Below are 26,627 nucleotides of genomic sequence, written 5' to 3'. Positions count from 1 at the left end.
AGTAGTGGGTCAACAAACATATGTACGTTTCAGAGAAATAATATGACCAAGACAAGATTTAAATACCTGCATTTTATTATGCAAAACAATTTGGAACACATTCAATTAATGATTGTAGTGTATCTCAGGACTAACTTTAATAAACACAACATAGGGTTAGTGGATAAAAATATCTATTTAATCTTTCTTTCATTAAAGTATTGTCACATGGTATTATACATTTAGAAAAAATAAATACATTCAATATCTTTGTATAAAAACAGCCTCTAAAGACCACAGACAACAACCATCCTTGTGTTTGCATGCATCATCTCAGTTGTTGCAGTCAGCTTCGGGAAATAATATTTTTTGTCCACAACAAGGAGTCTTTGAATACACCTCTTATGTTAACAGACGACCTTACAGTTATACATAATTAAGTACAATAGAAACCCACGGGCTGCATCAGGGCAATGCACCAACAATCCTCCATTTTTGCTTAAGCATAGTAGTTACTACGCAATTAAAATAATGAGTATTAGCGCACTCTTACCAGCGATATGTTGCAAAACAATTGTACTCTCAGGGTGTGAAGTGTGTTTTTGAAAACAACAAGGTAACAACTGAATGTGAAATCTGCTGCTTTTAGAAACACAGTTGGTCCAATGTAATAAAGTAAAATGTTTCAACATCATCTGACTAAACCAGCAAATCAGAATTTGCAGGTATTTAACCAGGAGATATCATGGAAAAACATGCCACTGCCAAAACATGAGCCCGGGGGGCATGAAGTAAATAATATTGGGCCCAGGCTGTTCAGAAGACTCCCAGAAAGCCGATAGTGTGCTTTATATGCCCAAAGCTTTATGCTAATTCCATTACATGTCATTTAGCTGACTCTTTTATCCAAAGTCACTTATATTGCATAATAACCCATGCGTCATATTTTGCCTGGGGAGCAATTAGGGGTTAGGTGTCTTGCTCAGGGACACGTTGACATGGCACATGGGGCGGCTGGGATCTGAACCGCCGACCTTGCAGCTCCCAGCACGTCACACCACTCCATGCACCACCATCGCCACTAATTCTTTTTTTAAGCAATCGCATTATCTTTTATACGTTGAACCTCACAATCATAGCGCCTTTTAAACTTCAGTATAATCAATATGATATGTATGATAACGTTGCATTCCTCAACTGCAGTTTAATACATTTCATTTAACAGCAACAAGATGGCCTTCAGTTGAATTGCTCAAGTGGAAAGAAATTAAAATGGTAGAGCCAACACAAGCTGAGAGGATATTTCATACAGAAAACAATGGCGGAAGACCTTTTGCTTTGAAGTAAAACGTTTTTGTTGAAGGTCTAAAAGATTTGGATGTTGAGTTTGAGATTGTACTTTTCCAGCATGTTGGAAATTTTTTAATGAGAAACTCAAAATCCCCCTAATGCCAATTTGGTTTGTTTTGATGAAATGTAACAAAAGTCAAACTGCACTAATCTTTTTAGATTATTTAACTATTTAATACAAACCTATTTAATAACATAATAACTGTATAAAGATAATAAATATATGTGGCCTGAGCATAAACTACATTCTAATGGGACTATGATGACACTTGAACACCCAATTGAGTCATCATGAATAATCAATTATAAAAAACTTCTTAATGGATGCAACATGTAAAAATGTAAAAAAAAAAAAAAAAATGAACCAACTTTTTTTGACTGTTTGTGAATATATAATGTTGGCCGACGGCACAGATCTTGATAATAACGCTTTACGCAAATAAATGCAATCTGCGGGTAAGAAATGGATAGTCAACAACCATCGTGAGAATGAGAAAACAGTTGTGGCTGAGAACGGGAAGCCTTTTCCAAAATGTAAAATAATACAAATTTAAAAATACACTGCCCAGGACCTTCTACAATACACACACCCCACATCGTGGGCATTTTCTTTTTCATTGGATACAATGCATGTTTTAATCCTGCCAAGTCACCCAATCTACCAAGTTATATTTGGTCTCACATGCCATGTCTTGCTAAGATGAATTTGAAAAAAAAAGAAGAAAAATGTAAACAAAGACAACAGTAGTAATCAGTATGCCTGTTGGTTTAAGTTCAGTTTATGTACATAGCGCTTACTTTAGCTCATTGATCTAAAAGAGCCGTCTGCCTGTGGTTCAAGTCAGCAGATGTTTTTCAACATAATATCTCTCCAAAGTAGTACTGTCTCTGACTGCTTCTTCTTGGTTTCTAGGGGGAACCTCTGAGGTCCAATGGAGGCTTTTGGGGCAGACATTTGACACTGGAAGTGAACATGGACAAATGTCTTTCAAAACTGGAAACCCAACTATCAAAGTGAAGACAATCTCATCTCTGTTTGATGGACTTGGGAAAGACTATTTAATGTTCACTGATCAGACCTGAACTTTGTTGTTTGAGTGGATTGTCCTGTTACCCCTCCCTTTAATGCTCAAGGGATATGAACAACCCCCCCATCATAAATATCAATAGTGACAACTTTCCCCCGCTGGCCTCTTCTCAGCTTCCGTCTATCTGCCTTTCCTCCATTGCGAAACACCACAGTCTGAAAAGGAGAAAAGAAAAGAAATTTGAGTAACTAAAACACAAATCTATAATTATTCTGCCATGTGTTAAACTGGCATGTTTTACAGGTTTGAACCCGGAGCAACTCTGAGCTGCTTAACCTAACCACAAATTTACTCTGAGGTAGCTGGAAACATTGATTTCTGGAGCATGATGTTGCTGTTTATTTTTCCAAACCCCCTAATGCCAACCAAATTGATTTATTGACCCCCAGACATCAGTGTTGGGTTCAGACTTGTTACACTTTTTATTTGTTGTATATGCAGTTGAGTAGTAACAAGTTGGACAACTTATATATTATATATATATATTATTATATTATAGAACATTATTGTTACAATTACTTTGAAGATGGTGAGAAAGCAACAGCTGTTAAAAGTAGGATATTTGAGTGTTTAAAGTTGTTCCCCCGGCTGCCTTGCGTTCTCAGGAGGTGGCTGCTTTAGGGCTTCCTGTTTTAACCGGCATTCGAAGACAGCGTTTGCACTGTGTCTGCTGAGTTTTTGGCAGAAGTGTAGCAATAGTCACAAGTATAAAGAGACAGGCAGTTGAGAGACCTATTGAGTTTGTAGAAATGATGTAAGTACACAATACAGATGTGTCCACCCATTTACACATGTTAACACTCTTGCTACTTTTGATATATTTATGCAATATAACTTATTATTTTTCAACTTCATTGAAAGCATTACGCTCCCTGTCATGCACAATACACTTCTTTTCTATTTTAGTTTCTATTACAAACTGGTATTATGTCTTATGCACGGTATATGCTACTCTTGTTTTTAAAGCTTTTGTTGTTTTAATGCATTTTCCTATATTTAGCTTACTCGTATAGCTATTCAATTTTATACTAATGTAAACTTTGTTTATTTTTCTAAATACTTGTTACTTTTAGTGTGTGTGAGATTTATAGTGGTCAAGGCAAGAATATCCCCAGTGAATCCCATGTTACAATGTCCAAAAAGCATGTTTGCAGCAACAACCAAAAAAAGCTGACAACTGCTGACGAGTAAAAAGTGCGGTATTTTTAACTGAGATCTAGTGGAGTAAAGTAGAAAGTAGAAAAGTCAGATCATTTTTGACAACTAAACTTCTACAACTTGGGAAGAAAGAAAAGGTGGACACTTACAAAACATCCTCCACAGTAAGGCTGAGCAACAAAAAACTGTGGGTATAACTATGTAGAATCCTTTCATCTAAACTACCCTAAATAATACATTTTTTACTTTTTTTGCCGATGGCATGTGGCATTAAGAAATGACACCAACTGCAAACCAAGGACCCTTTGACACCAGTACTCCATTATAGTAGAATGTCCTGCCTCGGTAGTTTACAATAGTTACTATTTTATTTACACTGGTCGTAACACACCGCTAGTGTGTCAGTCTTTGTCATCATAGATCAGTCACAACACAAAACCAGTTTTCCATTCTGCATTTTAAGTTCCTGCCTGCAAAGCTTTTCTGTCATACTCACAGTCCTGCTGCGCCTCTGTGCTGGCGAAACACTCAGTGAAGAGGCACTGCATGGTGTGACACAAGTTGTCCAGGAGAGACTTTGGTGAAGCAAATCGCCAGTTAGTCTCTGGCACTCGCTCAGGCTCCTCAGTTAAATGATCCCAAGTGTCCTGGATGGTCTCTGGAAGGTCCACCTGGAAGACCTGGACAAACGAGAAAAAAAACACTATGTCAACCTCGGTGGCAAGAAAACATTCACTGTGAGTAGGTCCAAAGGGAATCATTATAGTTGTTCATTGATGGAAAATGGAAGAAAACCCCCCAAAACTTAACAGAGCAGAAAACTCTTTTCATCATTTACAACCATTTAGAAATACATCATGCGTAACGTTTGCCTTGGTCTTTCCCTCCAGCCAGTTGGTACCAACAGCTCATATTCACCCAAAAGGACCTCAGTAATATGACATGTGAGTTCACCACATTTTGAATATTGACTCTTGGTACTGTTTTTTTCATCTGGTCGCAAAGTCCCCCAATTGTCTTTAAGAGGACCACGTCAAGCTGTTTAATTTGAAAATTCCAGACAGTCTTTGTCTGGTGATCAAAGCGAGTCTATTTAGTGATTGAAGCTAACTCCACTGCTTGTGTCATTGTTCTCTGTCAGCCAGATGCTGAATCCTCTTACTGCCCTGCTGTGTCAATGCAGGGGCAGCTTCAAAAGATCTTTCACTCTATGCTTGATGGAACAAATCTTCGGCACATTCGCATGTTGCAGGTTTGGGATTTGTAGCGAATTAGAAACCAAGAAAAGAGGAGGCTCCTTCAGGTTCCTGCCTCTCAGGGATGCCCCCTCAGCTAATGGAGATGTTTGGGATTTTTTTGGCCTTCAGGCCTTCAAACCACTTTTCACTCCCTCCGAGAGCAGCCTGGAGTAGAACAGCGTTTCTTCCAAATTTACCTTTATTTGAGAAAATGGAGAAAAAAACTCTATTCTAACAACTATCTTGGGAATTTATTTTACAGAAATTATACAAGTTCACTTAAAAAAACAACTTAATGTTGTCAAACTGAATACTGATAAAAAATAATGATTTTTATTTGAATTAAACACAATTAAATATATGGCATTAATAACCCCAAAATTGATTCATTAATCAATTAATCTGTAAATGCACTTTCCCTTAATCTATGTGATCTCAGCAAATCTTCTGAAGTCAGTTGGTTTTGGAAAGTTAGAATATCCAGACAGGCAGATGGATCATAGTCAGGGTGTAGGTGGGGACGTCAGCAATGTTTTGTCTCAGGTTACCTGAACTAACGGCACCAGGCCAACAGAAGTTAACTCGTTAACTTGTAATTAGAGTTACACATCCACGGTGCACAACAGGCCAGAGTGAAAGCTATTGTGTATTTTAAGTTGTAAAGAATACTTAAATAAGTTAATTGCAATTAGGAAGGAGGAAGAAATGATGTCGATGGTTTTTACTTTTTATAAACAGTACTGGAGGAATATTATTTGTTTTACACTTGATGATTTGTGTCCAGCAACATATTGAGCGTATTGAATGACTTTTCATTCCTAAACAGCATTGATGACGAAACATGCCCGAAAATATACATATAAAATCCTAATGATACACATCAAGCTGATGGATTTAAAGTTAAAATTCACTAAGTTTTTGATGTTCATATTTTGATGTTTTCGATGTATTTTTCATAAATATGGATATGAATGATTGCTTAAAGACTAATGGTGTAATAATGGTGGTTGTTTGTTCCTATTCCACAGCATGCAGTCATACCATAATTCTGTCTCCTCCATGTAGCACCTCGTTCAGTCTGACATACCCCCTTTCTCCTTCCTCACTGACCTTATTCTACAAGCTGCAAATTAAGTTTACCGAAAGGACGGATCCCTGCTTTGCAATCCTGCAGTAACATCCAACATTCTGGACCAATTAGCAGAGAGCATCCTCCTCTCCACTGCCTTTCCCTTTCAGGATCAAAGGAGGCTCTGGTTACAACGCAAGGAACCAAAACTCTGGCGAAAAACTTGAAATGTGCAAAGAAATGTCAGGTCAACTACTTTCCACGCCCTCCACAAGGTGGTATCATTGATAAGATCGCAAAAACCTTAACCCTGAGTCGAAAATGATGTAGTTCTTAGGAAACCTGAGCTAGATGTCCTGGCCTGTTTGAGCTTTGCCTGGAATGTTCAACATTTGACTCCATTAGCTTATATCAATCTGACAATACAAGCTATATTCACTTGATCATCTATGGGGGGAAATGAGTAGCATCGTTCCCAAATGAAGCTGTGAAAACTCTGTGGTTATCGAAGGCAAGTTCAGAAAACAAGTGACTAATTGCATTGGCCTGTCTCTAATTATTTTCCTTTTTGTATCTTGTGATGCTTCTCTCTTCGTCTTTCTCAAATTCAGGAGGAATTCCGGAGGATCACACTGAGAGCTAATGCAGTCCACATTCCTGGGGAAGTTGGAGAAATATACGCCCAAGTGGTTGAGCTTGTACACAAGGGAGGGAGGAGAAGCTGAGACCCTCAACAACTGAGACATGTACTGCAGTTTAGCGGTTAGTTTTACTAACACTTGAAGATGTGTAAAGTAAGAGTAACAATTTAAAAATGTATATATTCATTTCACAAAACTGATTATATATATTTTAGACTCCAGATTCACAAAGAGACTGAATGAATTAGCAAACCCTTTTTTAAACAGAAACAAAACCAAAAGTTAAGATATGCGCAAGAATGTAGGTCTTGAAAATAGTTTAATTTGTTAAATTAGTTCACATTTTGCTGATACCTGCAGATATCCGATATATTTCGCAGCTTTTTGACAATAACGATGCTGCAGCTGACCAAGAGAACATTACTACATTTGCCTTCAACATCTTTGTGGTCATCACAGTCAAGGATGAAGGTCTTGACAAGCACACAGAACAGCCTCTGAAGGAGCAACAGTGCATTTTGGTATTTTTGATGTTGCACATTGGACTTTATGTATGCCATGCACTCTGCTACCCTAAGAAACTTAAATATACCTTTGAGGTATTTCAGAGCTGGAGAATGTAAACCAACAAAATGTCCAAAGGTTTATGATCTCAATGTGAGCTTAAATACCCCAAATTCCAAAAAACAGGGAGTTTGAATGAGCTCCCTCTCATCTAACTGTGGACTAATGTCTTTTGCACTGCACTTTCTCAGGTTTTCATTTCTTAAATTAGGTTTGGAAACATTTTAAGGGATATTAAATGTGTTAGCCGGGCTGTTTGGTTAGTTTGGGTGTTTACATATTTTTTGATTTGAAGAAGATCTAAATAGAGCTGTGGCTCAGGTACATGAAGTGAAGCTTACCTCAGTGGGATGTGACTGTACGAAGACGCCCTCGACATCCTTAAAGCGTCTTTCCAGCTCAGTGGTGTATGGTCGTGAAGGATGCCTCTCTGGCATTACCCGGATGATCTGAAACGTGAATGTATCTATAGTTACAGACAGAAGATGCTGTGCCACTTGCAGAGAACTCCTTTAGCTTTATCTTTGTTATTCTGAATCTTTGTCGGTGAACAATTCGACATATTTTGCACCAGAGAAAGGATTGGAATTTGCAATTGGTATTTGCAATGCACTAAGCACACAATTGCCGCTGATGTGAAACACCTGAAAGGACGTAGTTGTTTGTCATTTTCTTTTGGAATGTTTTGCAAATGGAATCTGTGCCGTGTACGTGTTTTTCTCCCAATAGATGAAAGACAAACTGCTAGAGGTCCTCTACGCTTCTTTTCCACATTTCAAGGATAAATATGTGGGAAACAAAAATCCATAAAGCTAGAGAAATCACAACAACACGGCTGTTGTTGATCTGATGAAATTCAACATTTTTGGTGAATATGTGTTAATTCTGTTTTTAACTTGCAAGCATTCAATAAATGTCCTGTTCAATGATTTTACACTGATGTCGGAGCAGAAGGACCTCGTCCCACTCCTTTAAACTGTGTGACTTTATTAGCATCTCAGGTGAGCAGCACACACTATTGCACGTGTGTGCACGTGTGTGTGTGTGTGTGTGCTGTAGCATTACTTGACGCTCCCAAACCTGCACCACATACAGTATGTGCCAATTCCCTTAATCAGTCAATTACTGTCATGTAATTAGAAAATTCTGCTCTTCATTGACTACTTGACGAGGTCTAGTCTTATGATTCAACTCAAAACTGCATTTGATCTCAGTGTGTAGGAAGAAAAAAGGAGCCATGTCCCCGTTAGTCACTGACGAACTGACTGAAAACCCTTTTCTCTCTGACCAGCATTCGATTTGCGCCCTGCAGTGAACTGCAGCGTTATGGTCATGCTTAAGCTTTTAACATTTTATGACCATAAACCAATTGAAATACATTTTTTTAGAGCAAAACATTTATGAAAGAAGCATCTGCCAGTGACAACGAACACATTGTGTTACAAAAGTCACAGACTACAGTCCTCATAAACTACACAGATTTTTAACAATTTATGCAAACTGTTTTACACATGTTGAAAAAAAAAAACTGTATGTAGAACACCCCATTGTTACAATATTCCTACCTTTTTTAACACGCCTTGGTTGACCTGGAACCACAACCTCTGGAGAACCAGCTCATCCAGCCCCTTCACCTGTGACCTCTGACGCAGAAGAGAGAAATGTACTCAGCGATTTGGTAGATTATGTAAATCTGCGACATAAATTTGAATGTTTAAGAACAGAGTGTATAAATAGAGAGGGAAGACACAACATTTGTGTTGGTATTTCAGTTGGAAATGAGAACAGGTTTCATTAAGTCAGAGTGTTCTCACTCTTCCACATTTCTTCTTTAACAGGAGCAGGGAAGGTGTCAATGTACGGAGGCACAGCGAGACGCTTACCATTCTGTTGATGTCTGACAGTTTTAAGATTTCCTTGTGGTGAACCCTAATGGTGTAGTTAATGGGGAAGTTGTGCTTCTGAAAATAAAAACAGAGGGAGAACAGGATAGATATTTTAATTTAAACGTTGATTAATTGACAATGAATAATATATTAAAAAAATGTCTCATAACATTACACAAATAAACAACATTAAATCAGAGTAATAAGCCACACTGTGTGTTATGTTCAATTGGGGCTAATCACTAATGACTTCCACGTGGATTAATATGATCCATCGGCCTGTTGCAGGGCAAATAGCACTTCTTGCATTTCACATTACTGACGTGTTTCTTCTCTCACGGGCTCAGCTATTCAGTTTGATAAAAAGCTACTAATATATTGTGCACGGTGACTAAAGAGATTTTTTAATGAAGATGATGAATTACCATCATAAAATCACAACTTAAAGGGCCACTCTACCAGTTCTCCACAACAAGGGATGTACTACTGTACTACTTGGTTCCATAGTCTTGTGCCACTGCGGTGAAGCTTTTGTCAGCTGATCATTCATGTCAAAAACAATCTATTGACACAGGAGTTTACTAGTCACAGATGGTAGAAAAAATAAAGTTGCATTACAGAAACTCTAGGAATAAGTGTTTATGGAGCCTGTCCTCACTAAACTAAAAGTATAATGTCAGCAAACACTCTTCTATAATTAATCTTTCACAAGTGACAGACTATATGGGATTCTACTGAATTGATTAGAGGGACGTCTTAAGAAAAGAATTCCTGCAAAATTCTGTCCGTTTCTTTTCGTTTTATTGTTGTCCCCTCTGTTGTTGGCTGGAGTTCGTCTAAAGTCATTTTGGGAAAGGCAGATAATCACAAACTACAGTATAAGTGGACAAAGCTTCTAAAAATGACCCTAGAATACACTAGCTTCATACTCATATGACAATATTTAGACTGTTTATCGAAGGGGAAAGTTGGCTTGCTTGCTTCCTTCCAAAGGAATTGTGACATACTTGCAGCCATGCCATTGTTCTCTCACCATGTACCGTCGCCTGTGGCTGAGGCTGTCGTTGAGCGTCCTCAAGGGTGTGCACATGCTGGCTGGTGTTGGGGCCATCAGAACAGGTGATAGCAGAAACAGGCCTATAGGAAACCCCCAAAAAACAAAGAAGATTGCAATCACTGGCATTTTATTCCTACTTTTCACACCAAAGCGTACCGACAAAGTATAAGGACTGGCAGAAAAGAGGGAGGGAAGCACAATGCATGTGGCCTGTCTCCTTCTTCCTCTGTGCTTTGAAAACAGAATTATGATCTGACTTATTCCCTAAACCCTCCCTCACGAGGGAGACACTCTGACTTCAGGCCACTCTTCAGTACTAACAGTTAAAATGCACATCTAATGGGCCTCGTCCAGATTCATTTTGACGTGTGTTACTATCGTCACGGCCTAATGTGTGAAACGTTCTTCCTGACCAACAGCACTGTGAAAAAATATATATATTTTACACGTTTTATGTTTTTATATCCCACTCAACAGACAAACCCCAGAGGCTGGGTGCACAAAGTAGTGGACTAACCAACGGACCTCGCTACCCCTGTATCCACTGTCTTAGTATCTGACTAAATGTCCCACGAGAACAGACTGGTGTCAATTCGCCTTTAACAGTGACTCAACTGGCATCATTTATATTAAAGTGAAGTCTGAGTAAGGCGTGTGGGTGACTTCCTGTTGATATATATATATATTTGAATGACCTTTAATCAGTGTTGGGGCCTTAGATATAGTTACTGTTGTACATTATTTGATGTTGCTGTTGATGATGATGTAAGATCCATCCAGATGGTTGATTAGTGAAAGTGTTCTTGCTATGCAGGATACAATAGTTTAGTTTTTTGTAATCATAAACTGTATGAACCTCTTTCAAACAAAGATTTTGCCATTCCGCCGTGCATGGTAAGATGATCTTTATTTGTATAGCATATCTAAACAACACGGCAATTCAAAGTGCTGCTCATAAAACCATTAAAACCAACCAAACGTAAAGCAAGGAGATTTACAACCAGTTAGGAACATTTAAAAGTGAAATGAAAAAAGACGACGACAATAAAAAGAGAATAGACGTTGCAGTAAAGTTAGAGAGCACCTGTGAGGACGGCGGGTGACCCTTTTTTGCACAGATTAGCTCGGCTCTGTCCCTGATCTGTCACATTTAGCAGATCCTCGGATATTATATTTGATCAATTTAGTTCAAATATAGCACAAAAATGTGCTTTTTAGTTTACTTGGAGTATCGTGTAAATGGAAAGGAAGGGATGGCAGAGTTTTGATGCTTTTGGAATCCTGATTACATTTCAAATGCCTGGTCAATTCTAGTGTATCAGCGTGTGCTCAAGGCCACACACATGAGGACTACCTCATCACACCATTATCAGGGCTGAAGAAATTATTGATATCGCCCTTTGCTGCAGGTTGTAGACAATTAAACCGAACACAGCGATGTGTGTACAAAAAGCCTGAAAACTGTCAGGCCGAGCTAATGTTTCTACTTTTAGAATGTGTGTTTATTTGTTGAAGTTAATCATTTAGCAAGACAGAGGTTTATCAATTTCAACTGTGACCAGACAATTGAATTATCTGTAATTTGACTACTAGTTTTCCTTTAGGTCTAGCCAGCTGTTCCACTTTTACTCAATTCACTTATACTGTATGAATGAAATTATTGAACAGAAACACAGACTGAACAATATAGTAAGTAAGCTCCATTAGCCCCGTCTATTCAGGAATGAATGTACCTTTTCACATCCTGAAACTCGAATCCTCCCCCCCTCGACATCTCACTGTGTGAGACATAAGTTATGCATTTCAAAACAAAAAACGTAGTGTTGTGGAGGTGGCCTCGGCCCTTAGCCCCTGGATCGTGATCACATGTGGCAGACTGTGTGGGTGATAAAACAGCAAGAGATGCAGACACCGATGTTGTGGTATTGGGTTACCTGACGTTTGTCCTGCAGACTTGTGTCACAGGAGTTAAAACAAAGTTATTCTCCCCTTAAACACAGTCGGGTCTTAAATCAACCCAACGCTCATTGCATTACCCACATCAGCCTTTAAAATAGCTCAGACTAGGCAGTGACTACTCTCAGTGTTTACCGAGCTGCTTCTCGCTCGACTTTGCAAAGTAGATGCTCAAAGAAGAAGGCAACATTTTTTTTTTGGAGAGAAAACCATAAACCAATCATATGGGGTAAAAATTACAGGTTACTACAGTTGCGTAACACCCTTTCACAAACTAAACTCTCATCTTACACGTGTGGTTCAGCAGTGTAAACGTGTTATATGGGACGGAAAAATACATTCTATACATACTGCAGCTATATGTATTTTACCACTTCATTATAACAAATATCTTCCATGGACACTGTGCCTACACAAATCCTACGACACCACACTTGACCTCGACCTTTCTCTCTTTAGTTGTTGACGAAAAGATTAAATGAGTGTCATGTTGAAGATCATGTCGTGGCAGTTTTACAAGGTGTTACCTTACTAATTTTACCATTGAAAACACTTTACACTTCACGGGATTAGAAGCGTGTCTGCACAAGAGTGAGACTGAATTATTTTAAATGATAAGGCACTGGCAAAAATATGTTTGGACAGGATGTGACTTGGATGAAAGCGTTGAAGTGATTAAAATGACACGAGATTTTGCAAACATGTGGTTTTGCAGATGTCAAACACGGCTCGTTACTAAATTCATCAAAACTTGGCTCCGTTTTTGGACCCTTCGTTGACTGTTGACCCGTGCGAGACAAACACTTTAACTTGAAAGGTCTCATTCCCACTCAACGTACGAGGGCTGTGGCACAGCTGGAACACATTCACACTGGATCAAATGGGAAAATGTAAGAATAGAAAGTACAAAACCATGATTATGAAAGTGACATTGCATTTGGTGGATAGATAGATAAAAAAAAAACACTTTGTATCTATGAGTGTACATGTGAATTTTTGAGGGAGAAAAAACAATAGCTCAACTCTGACACTGAATATCCCGCTTTGCAATGTGTCCCACAAAGCATTCCTGAGTTATGAGACCGCCAAGATACACTGACTTCAGTGTTCAGTCGATGGCATGTGTGCTTATACGTTTTCTGGATAAACTACAGATACATCTGAAACAAATTTTCAGTCGATGTCCAACTGTGTTCGTGGAAAACGTGTTAAAAACCGACAGTTGTCTTGACATCAATCGGTTGATTGAAATATGACTTCTCCACAGGCTCTATTGCTTTGATCATGAGATTTGGGAGACATCTTTGGAGGTTACAGCTGAATCTTCAGCACATTCCAAAAAATGACAGGAATTATATTACAGTGTTTACCAGGCCATAGTATACATTCAACACAAGTATAATCAATGTCAATGTGTGTATTCCTTTAGTATTAAAAAAACACATCTTACAATTCATATTTTTTAGAGTTACATTTTTAAAGCACAGCACCAAAATGGAGCTATTGACTGGGAAGTGAAGATGACGTGGAGCGGTGTGTAGTAAACTGTATGCACAAGCCAATATGCTGGCATGTAAAAAGGTGCACGGGTGAGGTGAAGACAGCTCTCCTAGAGCCTCATGGGCTCCACTCTTTACGGCCCACTTGCGCTGCAGCTACAGGAAGGCGAAAAATGTAAAAGACTGGGGTGGCTTTGGACTGGAGTAAGAATTCCAGTGCATGGTTTCACACAAAGTAGCTTTTTGGATCCAACACTGCAAGCGCCACTAAGCAACACTGCTTCGTTTAAAAAACAAAACCCAAAACATCAGTGACATTAGTTTATACCTTATTCTGGAGGGATTAAAAAGTGTACCATGTGTGAGCTAATTGGGGGGAAATTGGAAGAATGGAGGTGAGAGAGTACTGGATTGTATGCACGAGTCATCATTTATGAAAAGAAAGACGCCACGTTGGCATCACCAGTTAGGATGAGTTTGTTGAGAGGGAATTACAAAGAAGGAGCTGGTGGCGAGCAGTTTTACTGCAACGTATCACTTTACTCATTTATGGAGTGGCTCATTCAACTGTGTGTGAGAAACAGCTGCAGAGTGGAGCTGTCGATTTAAAAGATTTGGTTCTCTCTAAACAGCAGATTGTGACTAATATGAATTTTAGCTGAATAGAAAACATGAGTTCAAATTCATACCAGCCAGAGCTGCATCTCTTATGCAAGAAATGACAGATATATGTTTAAAAAAAGAATTATACATCACTTGCCAAAAGCACACGACATGGGAAGTACTTAAGTTTCTCAACACCAGCGAGGCCTCGCGATCCGACAGAATGTGGATGACTACGAGCTCGGAGAGGATTGTCAAAGAATTCTGCGCCTCCTTCCTGCGCCTCCTTCCTACTCCTCTCCCCGGACCTGCAGCATTTTGCACATCGCTCCAACAGATCCACGCAGTGAATCAACACAGGAGCACCCAAAGGTGCAAACTGAGCCTTCTGCTGTGCTGCCAGTATATAAACAATTGTGTGGGCCAGGTTGGACTCCATTACTATCCTGTTGGCACAGTGTAAAAGTTGGTTTATGCACTCTCTAAGTCCCAGTGAAGCCGCACAGAAGCTGAGCACCAAGGCAAACTCTGCTCAGCACCAATTGCAGCAGCAAGGGCCACACACACACACACACACACACACACACACACACACACACACACACACACACACACACACACACACACACACACACACACACACACACACACACACACACACACACAAAATGTTTCTTACCCAAAAGGCCTCCCAGCAGGTAGACTGATGTGGACAGTTGGACCATACTCTTGAGCTTATATCCTTGTCACCACAGTGCTATATCTCAGCACACAACACCGATGTCTGTGTTCGGTGAGACACACATGAGCTATTGGGTCATCAGGTCTTCATTGCACTGTTGAGCATCACTGTAATCTGAAAACAAGACATGAAAAACGGTCAAGTCAAGAGCCAGATAACGAAATAGGCAGTCATATATATAATGCGAAGCAATGGCAGCCTAGTAGAGTAACTAGTAGAGTAAAATATAAAAAGAAACCATATCATACAACATAAATATGGACAGTTTAATCTTGTTAAATGATCATATTTGTAAAATAGAAACACTTTAGCCCAGGCCGGCACCTCTAAATATTAATAAATGTGAATGCTCTTCTTTTTTTTTACCTGTTTACTGTTTGCTATCATTTCAAATTAACACCATCCTAATAGATGGATTAATATATTTATTAATTAATTTTAATGCTTTTAATTAATAATTCCTGGAGGTGTAGTTTGAGAGAATTTCCCCAGATTTCAAATTGAACTTGATGAATTATATTTAACATGATATACATCTTTGATATTAAATACTCTTACAGTCAATTATTGTTCTTTACTCATTTCAAGTTAAATCAGATGCATTCAAAAATATAATACATAACAGTATATACTAAGCTTTTTATTGTTTTTCTTCAAATAAGTAAAATAATTCAGGAGTGAACTGATGTTACCCAACAAAGCTATAGATTCATTTCTAAAAAGCCACAATTTGTACAGGAAGTATGGCTGAGCAACATGAAAAAAAGGCAAGAGTAGGAGAAGAGAATCAGCACCCTGAGTAGAGCACATCTGCAGGCAGACACACACCCTATTTACTGCCTAGTTTCTAATGCATGTTCCTTGAAATTAATATGTTTCAGTATAAAAACAGGTGTAGGCCCTTTTTTCAGTTTGGGCGAGCCTTGAAATGCATATAAGTGCATATTACATGTGCTAATAGGGATTCTCCACTCGGATATTTTCTCTCCGATAAAGTTTCCATTGGCTCAATAGAGGTGTTTGTGAAATACAGTGTTCTAATCCAACACTCATTGTCCACAAATCCCAAAATATTCTGGGCTTTTCTGGGCTTTACAGAACTCACAGGGAACACACAAACCAATTGCATGTGTTGTAAATTGCATTATGTGATGCTATAATCATTTTGCGGGTCGAAAAACAGTTGAGTCACTTTAGCGAGTCAGAGAAGTTATTTCACATGGCGTTCTCCAAAAAGATCAGGGTGGGCAGCGAGACCAGAGCCTTTAGCTGAGAATGGAGAAGAATCTTCAATGTTTTGTGTCTTTATTCGACTTGACAGTCGACTACGTGTACAGTGCTGAAGTCTGGTGGAGGCCAAGGTTGGAAGGTTACAGACAACACATCTGTCATTCCAGAAGTAATTGTAGCCTTTACCTTTCAAGAAAAGCTTGAAACTAGGTTCAAAATGAGTAAATCCAGACATCAAGTAAAGAAAAATGGAAAACTTCTCAATTTAAGTTCACTCCATCGCCCCCCCCCCCCCCCCCCAATAAAATTAATACTAGATCACATTTTAAATTGGAACATATTGGAGAATATAATTAAATCCAGTTTTAAGTCACAACTGACATTTAAATTTTAATATTCTTTAAAGTTTGATAAGACAGGACTTGGACCTGATTCAATTGAACCAACTGCAGGAATCAGCAATAGCTGCACATGGTTTTACGCACATTCGCACACAAATTCGAGATTTCTGAAATTCAATTTCAAAACAGGAACTTGACTTAAATGGCACAAATGCTCTTTCTTAATTACTTTTTAGTTCAGATTTTTTTTACATTATACATGGACAAATCTGGAAGAACGATATTGCCCAACCGACTAGAAGATTTGGGTTTTTAAACCAGCGAATGGCACGTTTTAATCCACGTTTCCATCATGGTACATCTTTGGCACCGGTAACGTGTATTCACACATCTACATCCTACTTGGATCAGATGGAACACTGGGCCTCAAACATGATTAATCAAACTGGACTATTACAAGAAACAAAGAAATCACAGCTTCCATCTCTTCTTCCAGGATCTCATTCAAATGAATGAGGTCTATTGCAGTCAGGAGGAGTTCTGCCACACTTGCACATTTTTAACTCTGATCTGCACACATGGAAAACAGACATCCAATCAGTATGATTGTCCTTTCACAGGGTGCATGACCTTGTAGTTTGTACAAGGTCATTAAAGATGGAACTCTGTGTGACTACACAGAAAGCAGCAGAAAGGTTCATTCATTTCACACCATCAGAGACAGCTCGTATGTTTCAGAACATGTGACTTTGTGGTGCTGTCTCACACGCTTTATTAGAAACAGGACAAGGAAACAAGACCTTCCCGTATGATTCAGACTTCCACCGAAGCACACCCACTGTGTGTCCCATCAATAAAATCTCCAGTCGACTCACGGCTCAGGAATGTTTCTGATGTTTTGGTGGAAGACGCACGGCAGCTACTGTCAGCTGCGTGGTCACTGGGAATCGCCCTCATTGGTCACACTCACCAAAAACCCAAACTGTCTATTTTGGAACAGAACGTTAACCTTACAGTTAGAAGCAATGTACTGATGATGTGTCAATGACATTTTGTTATAGCTAAATTACATTGTTAGGCTTTAAACCTGTCTCAATTCATATTGAAATGGTATATTTATACAGACAGTTAACTATCTCCATGATAAGTCATTCTCTCCCTCTCTTTTACCTCTCTAAATATTGACCTTCCTCCTCATCTCTCGCTCTCTTTCTCACCATCTTCCTCCAGCCTTTTAAAGCTTGTTTCAGCGCTTCACATGTTCACTTCACTGCCGCCAGAAATGAAACAGTGCATAAGTTATAATTACAGGATATGCGGTCAACTTATGCCAAGTATGAGGAAGCTCAAGATAGAGCTCATTAAAATGGAGAAGTGTGTGGGATTTAGTAGCATCCATTGGTGAGATTAAGAACTAAACAAGTGTATTGACAACTACCCTGGCCTTCAGGCATTATATAAAAACTAGTGCTGGGCAATTTTCAAAAGAATTAAAAAAACTATAATAATGGCACGTTAACGTAAAAAAAAAAAAACCTGAAAAGGCTCTGCCCCCGAGCCAGTGTTCATTTATTCCGTAACTGTCGAAACATGGCCAACTTTTTGAGGAGGAACCGCTCCATATGTGGATCTACAGTACAACTCAAAAGTTTGGAAATCTTCTCATTCTATGCACTAGAAAGTGTGTCCAGACTTCATCATCATTCTAAGGTAAGAAAATAACAACAATTCCATGTTTCGGACACATATTAATTCCTTGACATCTGCCATCAGCATGTCTAAAATTAACCCTAAATCTAAACCTGGTCATGAAACCATGCATTCATACTGTAGCGCTCTTGCATGTGCATTTGTCAGTGTGTGTGTGTGTGTGTGTGTGTGTGTGTGTGTAAGTTCAAAGAGGACACTAACATCCATGGGATTTGTATAGAAAAGCTGAGGAAATGGTGACAAACCACTTCTCAAAACCGGAACTCCCTTTGCTTAGCTCCCCTCGACTAAAGGAGAGATCACATGCTCTGAGCTGCACGATAAACACCCGTTATAAAACCTATAAAGGGTCTCAAGGAGAGTTAGGAGTCCAAAAGCGTAATATATTACGTAAAAAACGTAATATAAGAAACATGAAGTTAATCTGCATTGCAGCAAATAGAAAATGCATTGGAATGCTGACAGATGGAGTCAATTGCAACGCATTGCCTACGGTGGCAACATTTCGTATCACTTTCCTGAGAGAACCCCAAAAATGCAAAGCTGAAAAACCTGTTAAATGTGAAACTTGGAGTTGGAAGCTACACTGCATTATTTAAAGGAGGTTTAGAGCTGAAATACATTGCTGAAAAAGCTGGGGGCTGAACGGCTAAACTGTAAAACTCGCAGTAGTAGTAGAAGTGAAAGAAGTAGTAGTAAAAGTAGAAGTTGAAGTAGTGGTAGAAGTAGAAGAAGTAGTAACAGTAGAAGAAGTAGTAGTAGTAGTAGAAGTAGAAAAAGAAGTAGCAGTAGACAAGGACGTAACAAAAGGGGTAAAGCAGCTGAAGTTATAGATGCAGTAGTAGCAGTAGTAGGATCAGTGGTGTAGTAGAAGCAGCAGTTAGTCGTAGTAGTGGTGGTAGTTGTACTAGTAACAGGGGCAGCAGTACAAGCTTCAAGCAGTAAGTGTATTTTACACCAAAAGGATGTTTTTCCATAAGAATAGTGGTGTGAAAGTAAAAGAGTGAGCTCTGAGTGTGCGAGACTGAAACTGGCGGTGTAATGTAATGCTTGGTTCTACGCTATGAGGATCGGATAAGTTAATACATCAGGTCAAAAATATTATTTTGCACAATTTATGAAATCCAATCCTAGAACTACTGTATTGTTTTATTATTTTTGAAGAGAACTTGTAAGTAACAATATCAGCCTTAATCTTATGTTTTAATTATAATATAAGGGAATGTTATATTGGTTAGCTAAAATGTACACTATATTTCCGTTCAAAATGACCCCTTATATGTCCCCAAAACTAAATAAACCTCAAACAGTTGCTGGAGGAATTAAAGCCAGTTCATTATACTGGTTCATAATAATAACTTCAGCATTGTTAAACATGTTTGACAGAAATTTGTCTAATAAATGTTACGGTAAACTTTCCCTGGATCCTTGTTCATTATTATCATAACTATGTAAGTTCATGTGTTTTACTGTACAGTTAAAGAAAAATCTGCAAAAAATTAAAGGCAAAATCTAATTCAATGGAATTGATATCATTTCTGCATGTTTTATTTATTGTCCTTTATTATTATTATTATTATTATTGATATTATGCTATTCATAGTTTTCATACTTATAAAAACAAAGAGAAAATAATGTTTCAAAGGATTCTTTGTCAAGATGAGACCTGTCCAATTCCAATTTCATGCCATCAAACTAAAAGGATTGTGAGACACGAAAGTCAGCTGAAAATACATCATCTTCATATTAAAAAAAATACTTTAGGTCATGCCGACCAAGAATCTGTATAAAGGTCCTCATAACACGGTACGATATGTTTTTATAACAGGGTGAAATGATTGATTTCATAATGTGATGAAAGCTGACATTCCCTCCCATTTGCTCACAGTACAGTGAAATAACATGACATTCGACATAGGCATAGTCGTCATGAACCTAATTACAGTTGACACTTTTGCTAACCCATGAAGTAAATATGTTAAATTAACCACACCTAAAACAGTACTCTGGAAGTGGATGTCAGATCTTGTTAAACACATGGAAAATTGTGTCTTGAACGTGCGTCTGTCTCGGTGCTTTTGGGGCAATCCAAACACCCGTAACTCCAGCTACAGAGAAGCTTTTCATTCCAATTACTGCCTTCACCAAAGGCTCGCCTCGCCGCAGCGGTCCTTGTGCACTTAACTCGCATCTGAGTGGAGCTTTTGTGTGACTCGTGCCGGTGGCGCCTCGTCTCAGTAAACGGAACCATCAACCTCGAGGCTTCGCTGGGGTTTAATGCACAGCTCCGTGAGGAGCCAAGAGCCCCCCCCCCCCCCCCCCTGTGATCAATGAAGTCTCCCATTACCGACCAAGACCCATGGCAGCTGATGCAAACCTCGGGAAGTGGACCCGGGGTTTGAGTAACTCCAGTATTTGACTTGTAGCTTTCCTCTGGCACACGTACAAGTAATAAAGAAATAACTTACGCACAGGTTGGACCAAATCGATGCTGGACAACTCGCCTATCCACTGCAGCCCGGGCCACGTGCCTCACACACGCAATAAGAACACTGTGAGTGGCCGAGCAGAAAGTAAGAGGAATCCCATCTGTGAACCCAACAGCGCACACACTCACGCACTCACGCACATGGATACACACGCACCTGGAGGGTGCTTTTAGCCCTGGGTCCCGGAAAGCACGTTGGAATCAAACTTTGGTGAATTAGAAGGAAAAAACGATCCGATAGCCATCTGACAAAAATGGAGTCTATAAATTGCTTTTAGAAATGAGTGAGGGAAGTCCTTTAACTGATCCGTGCACCCACGCCGCTTTGCGCACCAAGCTCCCTCCAGTCAACCCCTAGAATACAGGCGACTTTCAAAATAAAAGCGCAGTCAGCGCGCGCGCTCTCTCTCTTTCTCTCTCTCTCTCTCTCTGGATCATGCGGTTTGCTCTTAACCCTCCATCCTTTGGGCTGTTTCTGAAGTGCCCGACATTCACACCACTCTCTTTTAGGGGCACAGCGGTGGTCCTCTGCAGATCATGTGCTGCGCAGGGTAGATATTCCTTGGCACTATGAGTCCTACAGTGGTCTGTTTTCCACTAATCCCCCTTCTGTTTGACACAAAGATGAACTCCTGTGCACAGTTCTCAGCTGTATATCCCACCGGAAGTGAAAAAGTTGCGTTAACTGCTTTAAAATATTCTATGCCACAATATTATCATAGATCAACGCGTTGACTTGACAGCCCTGAGATAAATGTAAGCATCTAAATGGCCGTGCTTCAGTGCTTCGTTCATTAACTCTGTCACATCCAAGAGCAGAGACTGACTGAGTAAACAACTCAACTCAGACTCCAACCTAGCCAAAAAAAATCACGAAAGGCAAAGTCCTTACAGAGACACGAGGTCATGGCACGACAGACAGACGCGCACAAGTTGAAGAACAGCAACAATCCGGACCAGGGAGCAGGGGGGTACAAATGAGGGGGGCTGGGTGGACATGAGACTAACGTGAAGTTACAAACTCCTTTCATGTAGGAAACCCCTGGACCCTCCTTTACATTTATATGCAATAGTTGTCATTGAACTTAAGCATCATTGCTGTGATGAATCCGTATGATGCCTTCTGGCAGCACATTTCACACAGTTTCACAGATGCGACGGAGCTTCCTGCGGGAAACACCACGTTCAAAGTGCTGTGTTTTATAACTGCAGCTGCAGACAAGGATCCAGTTTGGATTGACAGTAGTGTGAAGTGTTAGTGTTACGGGTTTGCTCGCCCTCCTCAGCTGACACATAACAGATTACACCTCAACCGTCATTTAGTCTGCAGCGCACGTGTTAGAACTTGTCAAAGCGCCTCCACTCACGATTGTGTGTCACACAGTGACACTTTTCATTATTCACTTTCTGAGACAATAACTAGAGTTTTTAGATGTTTTGAGCCTTAACACCTTTTCCAGACATGCAACAGATGTGTGATATTCCAGGAAAGTTGGGGCAATTACACTTCAGAGATTGCTAATAGGCTCTGTGTGTGTGTGTACAATACCAGTCAAAAGTTTAGACACACCTCATTCAATTTAATGAGAAGGTGTGTCCAGACGTTTGACTGGTATACTGTACATGGTGGAGGGATGTTACTGCATTATTACAGTCAGAGCCAAACCTCCACCACAACCGCATGTCCCACCAGACATGTCTGCTGAGCTCAGAGGGGAAAGCCCGCAGGAAGGCAGAGGCATGGACCCAGTCATGTCAGGGCACTTTTCTAATGCTTTCTTCCCCCCACCCCATTCAGTTACAGGGTATTCTTCTTAGATTTTGACTTTTGTCAGATCTTAAAAGGTGAACTCACATAATCTTTTCTAACTGAAATTGAATAGAATAGTGCAAAAAAGCAACATCATGGTATTTGCAAACAAAATCTAGCAAAAATCAAAGTTATTAATGGATTAAAATATTGTCTGCAATTCCAAAGCAATTCAGGTAGAACTACATAGTGGGCAAAACTGTTTTTATGTTCAGTTCTCAGGTTCTATTGCTCATTCATTCAAAGGTATACCTAAAGATCACATAACACGGATGCAAATAGATGTTGCATTATCCCAAAGTGAGTGAATTATTTCTTTGGTCTAATGTGCCTGGAGTTCGACACAAATTGTTAATTAAGTTTGTGCTCTTGTTTGAGTATTTGTCCTAAGTGTACCCAGATGCTGGTGTGTAATCACTGAGCAATAAAATGCCAGCTCCCCTAATCAAACGCTGCAGATTGATGCACACAGGGAACTTTTGGCATGAGAAAAATTCAACAAGTCAAGCTCTTCATTAAACTTTAATCACCGCATCCAGTGCTACGTGGTAGATGAGTCATACAGGGAGAGGGCCGAGTAAGGCTAGCAACTCAGACTAGGGACGTTGCCATTTGTCAAAGACATTTGGTTAATGTGTGTTTCTTTACAAAGCTGCTGAACCACTTAGTAAGTTTAACCAGGAACACAACATTTTCTATGAAGGGCCATAGTCTAATCTCCATTTGTCATTGGACTCTTTCATGCTTCATCGTGAGGCAGTGGGTTGGTTTTAAACAACAAAAAAGAACAAATAAAAGGGTACCATTGATATAATAATAATTACAATGAAAAGCAATGTCGAGTGAAAAATGCATTTTCTGCAGATTCGAAAATTTGAAGAAGCCACTTCCAACAATAATGCAAGCATACATTGTTACACAGGAACACATCTCCCCTCCGCATCTGTCAAAAGCCCTTTAATTTGTTTGACATAATGGAAGTCTTTTGAGAGTATCTCTGGTTAGCCTGTAAACAATGCTACTATGCTGATGTAACTGTTATTACTTCTAATGTTCTAAACATTTTTTTTAGCACCAAACAGCTAGATCTGAGGCTTGTGGAATGCCATTGGTTCTGCAGGTATTTGGTGACAAAACATGTGTAAACATTTTAACTGATGATTGCGGAACGGACAATATATACTGTACATTGACTGCCTGTGATACAATGTACGTACAGTAGATGTGATCTTATCATCTTATGTTGAAATGGTTCCCTAAAAATGACCGACTCTGGGGATCTCAAAGTCATTTGGATTTATGCCCCTGAACCAATTGGGCAACAAAATGTTGGGGGAGAATGGATTGATCTCACTCTGTGACCTCTCCTGAGAGCTGTGTCCTCTCTTAATAACTCAGTGACCTCTATTCTGGACCAAAACGAATCCACAATGGCACTGTGTTTTATTGTCCGTGTGTCAGACAATAACTTTCGATGATCACAGTGAGGGGGGGGGGGGGGGGGTCAAAGTGCGCATTCCTCCACACTTGTTCCTTGCTGAAGTTCCATTGTGCAGGGGTGTCCTTCTGATTGGACAACACAAACCTCCCTGATGTGTATTTACACCAAGAAGCTTGGTCAGAGCATCTCACTCCCCAGAGGAGCCGGAAACTCTGTCCCTTTTCAGCCTATTTGAGACATTGCAATGAGGAAGGCTTGAGAAGCTATCGTCCTGAAAAACCTGGATTGCCGAGAAGGAACGAAAAACATGGGGTGAGAGATCAAAATGATTTAAAGGCAGACAAAAGAGTTTCACAATCTCACAATTACGAGAGTTGTTGACAGAAGTGTTTTGGTCATTAAGGGTAATTTCTGGTGAGTGCACCTCCATTTAAATGCAGTTTACTAGTAGCTGGAGAGTGACTTGCTTTAGTTATGCATGTGATATTTCATGATTTTGTATGTATCTGGTAATCCTGAAAATTCATTGACGCACACTTTTATAGACAGTTAACTAGAGATAGGTAGTGTTCAGAGTAAAGGGGAGATGGATTCAAACCATGGGAATAATATCCTGCCAGCATTGTGTAAACAAAAATGGGTTGAATTGGGGGTTCTTTCAAAGAGTTTGCGTGAGAATCAATTGAAACAGTTGAAATTGCAACTGAGCGAAAATGGAGAACTATGCAGCAAGAAAGCAGAAACATAATGTGATATTTAAGGCAAACTGGGAAGCTTTCAAGATGTGGAAATATGAGTTAGGGAGAAGGGAGAAAGACCACTCACATGACCTTTGACCTACTGGGATCCGCTTGCAAGCTCTACGAAGGGTGGCCTCATCAGAGAAGAAAAGGAGGCTTCGTTTGATTGTGCAACCTCCTTATAAGGTAGAAGTGGCGGGGGCACAAAGGGCAATGCTGGTGTTCTGACCTTGGTCAGATGCCACGTCTGCTATCCTAAGGGCAGTCTCGCTAAATTGACGTTAAACAATTTGTTAGAGAATAATGACCCAGATTATGCACGGATGTGGACTTGGTGGGGATGCTCTCACTGCGACAGTCAAAGAACTATTTCCTTTGCCTCAAGGAGACCCGACCCAACCAGGGTCAAATGTCTGAATGTGAAAAAAAATATCTGAAAGTGAAAATAAGTTTTGAATCTGAAAATATTAAATCTGCAACCAAAAAATATAATACAGATAAAATAAAATAAATACAAGTAGAGATTGAAAGAAAAATATTTTATTCAAAAAAACAAAAATGAGTCAAAACTATATTCAACCTGAAAATACTTTACTATTTTGAATTTTCAATGTTGTTTCAATGTGTATTTTCAAGACCAAAACTTAAACTTTTAGGTTCACATTTGTTTTTCAAATGAACAAAACTTTTGACCCGGATTTGGCTCCATAGGCAGCGGGAGGGCCGGACCCAGAGTAGGACCACCCAAGCACGGAGAAGAAAGAAATGCAAATATATAACGACTGACTGTTTTTAACTGACTGACGGCTTTTTACAGCAAACTTAAAATAAATATAAAGGGATGGAAGCAAAAGGAAGCCTAGTCATAAAGTAATTAAAGAGGCATTTTGCTTGTAAATAATTTGTGTGTTTGGAATTGAGATAATCCTTATCCTCTTTTGTCACCTTTCTAAAATGTTAATGAATTCTCCTTGTGAAGTGAAGATAGATGAATCAACCTGCAAAATGTGCTTCAGGTTATTTTGCTTTCTGTTTTGTTTCTAAGCAACACCCATGGCCAAATGTTCCCCTGGAATCCCAGTGAGAGTAATAAACTGCAGTTTACTGTTGTGAAAGAGAGGCCTGAAATGGTTATTCGTCAATAAATAAATCGTAAATAATAGTTCACAGTTTTGCCAACAAAAAAGACAATTGTTTAATAGACTGCAGCACTTTCTTTTATATATATTATTGTTGAATACAGCCTTGCATGTCAATTTCACTTTACATGCCAGAATGTGCATGTTTTATCGTCGTTTTAGCACTGAATACGTAAAATGTAAAAAAGAGAATTTCATTTCAGGTTTAAATTTCAGATTTGTGTGCACCAGTTTAAGGCATAAATCAAGCCACTAGCTGTAAAGCCATGTGTGAAAAACACTCTGTAGTTGTTAACTGAGTCCCAGTAACGCCATTAACCATTGGTGAGTTTGTTTGCACCAAACTCCCAAACACTGCACACCTGCTTGAAGCGTTTGGTGTAAAGTTGAATTCATAGGAGGAAGAGGAGGAAAACGATTTAGGGTCTTAAACATTTTAGATGAAACGCCAGATTAAGTTTGTGAAAATAACAACTTTTTAGAGTATTAATAAAGTAGAGTAATGAATACAAGCAGGTAAACGTCCTTTATGTATTGACGTTTATTTGATTATTTATTTAATACGTTATGTAATACTGCTCAAGAAAAATGGCAGCGAAATCATAAATGGAAATATGCTCACACGTTGGCATTGAAAAATAAAAAACAATTGTTATGATTATCATATTCAGCACTTTTCGTCATACTCCAACATTATTGTGGGCGGGGCGGGAAGAACAGAGACAGGCATGGTGGGTCACAGGGAACCAGTCCGTCGGAGCGTGCTGGAGTCTGGTATAGAAAACCTACCAACAATGTGACAGCGTGTGTCAGGGGGGAAAGAGTCAATATAGTGTCTTGACTGATGAAGTGAAGGGAGTTTAGACAGGTGAGTAGAGTGAGCTAAACTACAACAGTG

At 39.4% G+C, this 26,627-nt stretch overlaps 2 protein-coding genes across 3 annotated transcripts in view; one reads left to right on the top strand and one right to left on the bottom strand.

The window, feature by feature from the left end:
• The window catches only part of LOC119195886 (histone H2AX), a 545,468-nt gene that overhangs the window by 429,175 nt on the left and 89,666 nt on the right, over positions 1 to 26,627 (top strand). The gene's annotated exons all lie outside the window — the stretch shown is intronic.
• il34 (interleukin 34) lies at positions 69 to 20,941 on the bottom strand. 2 transcript variants are annotated; one of them, XM_037451180.2, is made up of 8 exons: positions 20,580 to 20,941; positions 14,768 to 14,944; positions 10,007 to 10,110; positions 8,971 to 9,048; positions 8,653 to 8,730; positions 7,429 to 7,536; positions 4,072 to 4,255; positions 69 to 2,572 (listed from the first exon to the last, which is right to left on the bottom strand). In XM_037451180.2, the coding sequence occupies exons 2-8, from the start codon at positions 14,811 to 14,813 to the stop codon at positions 2,538 to 2,540; spliced, it is 633 nt and encodes a 210-aa protein (XP_037307077.1). In that variant the 5' UTR covers positions 14,814 to 14,944; positions 20,580 to 20,941; the 3' UTR covers positions 69 to 2,537. The 2 variants fall into 2 exon arrangements, with proteins under 2 accessions (XP_037307077.1, XP_037307076.1); XM_037451179.2 differs by having other exon boundaries at positions 20,757 to 20,941.

This window comes from Pungitius pungitius, chromosome 6 (genome assembly GCF_949316345.1).
Source record: "Pungitius pungitius chromosome 6, fPunPun2.1, whole genome shotgun sequence".
NCBI classification, from domain to species: Eukaryota; Metazoa; Chordata; class Actinopteri; order Perciformes; family Gasterosteidae; genus Pungitius; species Pungitius pungitius.
The sequence above is the reverse complement of the archived record's forward strand: the minus strand, read 5'-3'. Positions and strand labels throughout refer to the sequence as shown.

Excerpts from the sequence above, each read along its gene's own strand:
- il34 (XM_037451180.2), bottom strand. The coding sequence starts at position 14,813 with ATGGTCCAACTGTCCACATCAGTCTACCTGCTGGGAGGCCTTTTGG. Across the intron at positions 8,731-8,970 it reads TGTCAGACATCAACAGAATG|AGGTCACAGGTGAAGGGGCT; the intron begins GTAAGCGTCTCG and ends CTTCTGCGTCAG. Across the intron at positions 2,573-4,071 it reads CACAGAGGCGCAGCAGGACT|ACTGTGGTGTTTCGCAATGG; the intron begins GTGAGTATGACA and ends TCTCCTTTTCAG.